Source organism: Chaetodon trifascialis, chromosome 6 (genome assembly GCF_039877785.1).
Source record: "Chaetodon trifascialis isolate fChaTrf1 chromosome 6, fChaTrf1.hap1, whole genome shotgun sequence".
NCBI lineage: Eukaryota > Metazoa > Chordata > Actinopteri > Chaetodontiformes > Chaetodontidae > Chaetodon > Chaetodon trifascialis.
The window spans coordinates 15,453,797-15,459,370 of record NC_092061.1 but is presented as its reverse complement, the minus strand read 5'-3'; the positions used below and the strand labels follow the sequence as shown (position 1 = coordinate 15,459,370).

General features: G+C 38.4%; 1 protein-coding gene across 2 annotated transcripts; it reads left to right on the top strand.

Moving 5' to 3' along the window:
• The first annotated feature begins 217 nt into the window (after positions 1-217).
• On the top strand, positions 218-4,378 carry LOC139333202 (uncharacterized). 2 transcript variants are annotated; one of them, XM_070965499.1, is made up of 10 exons: positions 218-357; positions 492-544; positions 1,941-1,967; positions 2,104-2,253; positions 2,353-2,473; positions 2,684-2,896; positions 3,102-3,185; positions 3,356-3,497; positions 3,732-3,894; positions 4,048-4,378. In XM_070965499.1, coding segments are annotated over exons 3-10 (1,110 nt in total). In that variant the 5' UTR covers positions 218-357; positions 492-544; positions 1,941-1,965; the 3' UTR covers positions 4,283-4,378. The 2 variants fall into 2 exon arrangements, with proteins under 2 accessions (XP_070821600.1, XP_070821601.1); XM_070965500.1 differs by lacking the exon at positions 492-544.
• The last annotated feature ends 1,196 nt before the right edge of the window (positions 4,379-5,574 follow it).

Sequence of the window (5,574 nt, the reverse complement as noted above, 5' to 3'; positions counted from 1 at the left end):
TGTTGCACCTCTGCTTGTACCCAAATTAATACATAATAATAATAATAATAATACATTTTTTACATTTATCTGTGAATTTTAATCTATATGTTATCAGTTATATAGCCACTCACCTGATAGGATTTACAATACTTCTAACCAACACTGAAAGCGCTTTAGTTCTACCAAAACGGAAGTCAACAACGGTGTCACTCTCGCTAATCTCCGTGTGTGTCACGCCGACACCGGCTTTGGGGTGACAGATAGTCCACTGATGTGGGCACAGCATCAGTTCCTTCGACAAAACGAATTTAATAACAAACCACATCATTCCTGGACACGGACCTCGACATAGAGAGCCTTTATGATGACATTTTGGTATGTTTCGGCTTCCTCTGTTTTCCTGTTTTCCGAAGCAAATAATAAGCGAGCAACAAAACGTCTAACGTAAGGAAAAGGAAAACTTTAGCGCTAGCTAACTGCTATCTTAACTTCAGTTCTTTTGTTTGTAGGGTATGTTCAGATTGAGAGAGTTGACATCTTGTCTGAACATCGAAAACAGCTGGTGAGCACAACTTACGTTTATGTTTGTTTTGATAGATTTGAAACGTTAGCCGCCATATAGCTCATAGCGAGCTTACAATGTAAGCTAGACGGACTATTAACTGCACTGGCCTCCTGTAACTGTTATCATTATCAGTGTGTGTGTGTGTGTGTGTGTGTGTGTGTGTGTGTGTGTCCTGGGTCAGATCCCGGCCCGGATTGTTATTATTATTATTAATAATGTTATTAGTGTGTGTGTGTGTGTGTGTGTGTGTGTGTGTGTGTGTGTGTGTGTGTGTGTGTGTGTGTGTGTGTGTGTTCCGGGTCGGATCCCGGGTCGGATCGGTAATAATGATTTTATAAAAATATTATTATTATTACTAGGCAAGGCAAGGCAAATTTATTTGTATAGCACAATTCATACACTAGGCAATTCAAAGTGCTTTACAGAAGCATAAAAATACATTAAAATCACACATTTCAAAGAAAGAGAGTAGAAGAAAATAGAAAAATAAAAATAAAATACAATTAAAGGAAAATTAAAAACAGAAGCCAGTAAAAGACAATAATTTAGCATTTAGAATGATTAAAACCATTGAGCAAATACATTTACTTTAAGTAAAAGCTGTAGCAAACAATAATGCTTTCAGCCCTGATTTAAATGAGCTGACACTTGGTGCAGACCTCAGGTGTGCAGGGACAATGTTCCACAGGTGAGGAGCATAATAACTGAAAGCTGCTTCACTTTGTTTGGTTCTCATTCTGGGAACACACAATAGACCTGTCCCTGATGACCTGAGGGGTCTGGATACCGCATATGGAGTTAATAAATCTAGAATATATTTTGGTCCTAGACCATTTAATGCTTTGTAGACCAACAGTAAGATTTTAAAGTCTTACTAATGATCTATAGATAAGCCATAGGCCTTTAATTAGAGCAACATTTGGATTGCCATGTTGTGTAGAGGCTCTGGCATTACTAGTCAAGTCATTAATCAAGGCTAACAAGTGTAATTAGCAATCAAGCGGTTACAAATGTTGTAAAGTGAGTAAAAAAAAGGTCCACATGTGACTTTCTAATCAGCCAAGTGCAAAACTCATTCATTTATTGGCAATTCTAAATATTTAATAAACGAGTAAGACTCTGCAGTATTTATTTATTTATTTTTTTAATTTTCATGAACTGATGAATTAAAAAGCTGGAGGATGAGAAGGAACACGACAATTTATTAATTAAGCCATAATGACGCAAGTAGTTAAAACTGATAAACTCTTTACAAAGCGTGCCACATTAGGAAGAGGTTCAGAAAACTGCAACCATACACCATGTTTGGGAAGCATTATTTTAAGCCTTGCTTGTTGTGTGTCTGATCACAGTTTGCTAAATGATCACTTTCCTCAATTTTTCATCTTTGTAGGTAAACAGACAGAGAGAACCACAACATGTAAGAGGCTCTCAAATACAACATTTTGAAGGGTGAACAGGGTGACATTATTTTGGGAAGAGTAATATCTCAGTGCATATGTGTGTGTGTATATATATATATACATATACATATATATATATATTTTCTTTTGAAGGTCTGGCGTAAAATACCACATGTCGCTGCCTGTGGCAGTGGGTGTCTTGCTGGTTGGCCTCCCGTACTCCATCTCTCTTGCTGCTCAGTGGATTTATGGCTGGCCCAATAAACCTGGTTATAAGAAGTACATTGAAGCACTGAAACCAAGGTAACTTGTAAATCACTTTAGATCTGGTTTGGCTCTGTTTTTTGACTCACTAAGAAGAGTTGGTTATTAATACCTTTTCATGTTTGGCCTCTCCATCAGGCGAATATACTGTTTGACCAGAGCTGTGCTGGAAACTCTGAAATATCTGCAATATGGGAGACTTTACTTCCAGTGGAAGTCATGGTACAAGAATGACGAAAACCGTAAGCATTACGAAAAGGTGTGTTAAGGAAACAAAATGTGGTTATTTTATCAATGAGTGTATGTCAGTGCACATGGAGGGGACCAGGCATTTCAGTAAATATCTAAAATTCAATAATCACAGTTGTATTTATCTCTTTGACCACTTGTTGTGATCCCTGGAAAATTTGCTATGCAATACTAAATTTGTGTCAAAGTTCACAACTTTGTCTGTCTCAACACTCTAAAGGGCATCACATTTGGCCGCCGAGGCAACAAGCTGGACTTGTACTACCCTCCAAGTGTTGGCAGGTGTAAAGATGTGCCTGCACCACTGGTGATTTTCATCTATGGAGGTGCATGGGGGTCCGGAGAAAGATCCATTTACTGTTTGCTGGCCAGGCAGATGGCTGAAGAGCTCAGCGCCACTGTCATTTGTCCCGATTACTGCACCTATCCAAAGGTAAGAGCTGTTGGTGTTCTGATTATAGATTTAGAGCACATACTGTATGTAGAGCATGAATGACTGGAATTTAAAAAGTACTTCTCATAACTCTGTGAACTTTAAGTAAAATTTATACCTTAGTAACCCAAAAGGCAGATAAGAAATGTAATTATAAATGTTACTGTGATATCTGAGCTGACTGCTGGGTCCATCTGATCGCCAGGGGAACGTTTTAGGGATGGTCCAAGATATTGCTGACTGCTTGGTTTGGGCCCAAGAGAGTGGACCGAAGTTCAACTTTGACAAAGTAAGATATATTTTAAAGTATTCTTTGGAAATTGAGGAAAACTGTCTGATTAGAATGTCAAGATTGACCCAAAAATACTGATGTTTTCTTGGAGAATATTTACTTACTTTTGCTTTAAGATAGATCCACATTCATCCGCTGTTGTTGTCTTGATTTTCTGTATTTCGCAGGACAACATTGTGTTGATTGGCCATTCAGCGGGTGCACATTTGTGTGCACTGACCACACTGTTCCTCATTGATGCAAGAGAAGAGCTTTTCATCGAGGCCAGCAAGCAGAGGGACATCACTCTGGCGATGAGAGGAGTTATTGGTAAGGATCACTGCACAGTGCATCACCGGGTTTCAGTCGCAGATGCAGCCACATTTTATGCTGAAGAAAGCTGAACTTTTTGTGTGCTCTAAATTGTTTTTCTTCTTTTTGCTGAGTTCTTCAACAGATTTACACAATGAATTGGACTTTAAACATTTGCCATCTTCAGAGTTTCATAAAATTGATTGGCAGGGTTTTGTATGAATGACGTAATCTCTCATATTTCCCACACAGGTCTGAGTGGTGTCTACAATATCATGGACCATTATGAGCATGAGCAGAAGCGAGCAGTCGAGTTCGTCTCCACCATGCACAAAGCCATGAATGGAGTGGAGAACTTCCCGTACTACTCACCAACACCCTTGCTGGAGAAGTTCAGCCAGGACAAACTGAGCAGGTGAGATAAAAAGATGAAAATAAAATGATATTGGATTCAACAGCAATGATCTTTATGAATAATTATGTTTTAGTCTGGTGCATCTTTTATTTATTTTACATGCACATATGAACATGTTTTACCCATCGTCTTTTGCTTTTTCTTTTTTGCCAGAGTGCCTCCGTTTGCTTTGCTCCACGGGACCAGTGACATTATTGTTCCTGTTGAATCTTCCACAAAGTTCTCTGAGCTCCTCACCTCGCTGTCCCTAAAAGTGTCACTCTACCTGCTGCCAAAAATTGACCACACTGAAATCGTCACTGACCTCATGGCGTCAGACCGCCGCTTCTACCATCTCATCTACAGCTGCATCAAACAGGAGTACAGAAAACTTTCTGGAACCTGCTGATGTCCCAGCAGATCATAAAAACATCCATTTAAACTTAATATTTACTGATTGTGCCATATACTTACTTTGTTTACAGTATCTGCTCTTATACCTCAACAAATCATGTTTAACATTGACTCACTTTAACTTGATTCTCTAAGTTGTCATTCCATAATAATGATCTGGCATATATAAAGTGTTCCCAAAGATTTCCATGTCGTACAGTTCTGTGATTGTAACTGAGTGAATCCAGGAGCTGCATCTCATTGATACTGAATGTATAATATAAAAAAGTGGACTGTAGTCTGGCTAATGTCCTTCCCAGGATGTCCTGGAGAGATGTTAACCAGATTGCAAAACGGAATCTGTGTTTTTAAGACATCTATGTTCTACTGACATCGCAGCATTTTGATGCATTAACTTGTTTTTGCATGAAACTTTCCATTGATTTGTTGGAACATTTTGAATAACTACAGTATTTATTGATTCCAGACATATTAAAACTCACCTGAAGGAGCTGTTTTTTTCACCTTTTTGTCTTTATCAACTGACTACAAAGCTCTTACACATAGGGCTATTATACAAGTATTGTTAGCCAAAAAAAAACCCAACAAAAAAAAACAACAACAACAACATGTGTTGTGTTGTAAACAACTTTATGCTATATAAAAGAAAGTACAGTTTAGTTTTTACCCCACACTCATACTTTGATGATCTGAATGTGTTATAAATAGGCTACATATCACTAAACTGGTAGAAAACATAGTTATAATGTATAAAAATCTATTGAAGCATGCAGTATAAAGAAAATGCACAATATGAATACATATTCAAATACATCCCCTATGAAAATGTGAGCATTACATTTTACTTTTTACAACGTCATGGAAGACGTTTCTGTGGCTGCAGTTTGCAGCAGGGCCTGGGCAATGTCTGAAGTTACTGCGGTAGGGAGAGCGACAAAACTTTGTATTTCACTTCATCAAAAGCAACACCATCCGCAGTGTCGTCAAAAAACATATTCATGGCAAACAAAACAAAATAAACGCTGAAAATGTAGCAAGTCTGTAATTATTTCTTCTTCTTCTTCTTCTTCTTCTTCTTCTTCTTCTTCTTCTTCTTCTTCTTCTTCTTCTCCTGTCTTTTATTTTGAAAACATGAGATTGACATGCACGCGCGCGTGAGGCGGTGTTCACGAGGACCTACGTCGGAGCTTCAGTTGTGTTCAGGGTCTGCTCCGTGGCTCCTCACACACACACACTCTTTCTTCGCTGTAGCGGTTGTGTTTGACGGCACCGAAGCGTGAAAAGTGA

Excerpts from the sequence above, each read along its gene's own strand:
- LOC139333202 (XM_070965500.1), top strand. Across the intron at positions 2,254-2,352 it reads ATTGAAGCACTGAAACCAAG|GCGAATATACTGTTTGACCA; the intron begins GTAACTTGTAAA and ends CCTCTCCATCAG. Across the intron at positions 3,895-4,047 it reads AGCCAGGACAAACTGAGCAG|AGTGCCTCCGTTTGCTTTGC; the intron begins GTGAGATAAAAA and ends CTTTTTTGCCAG.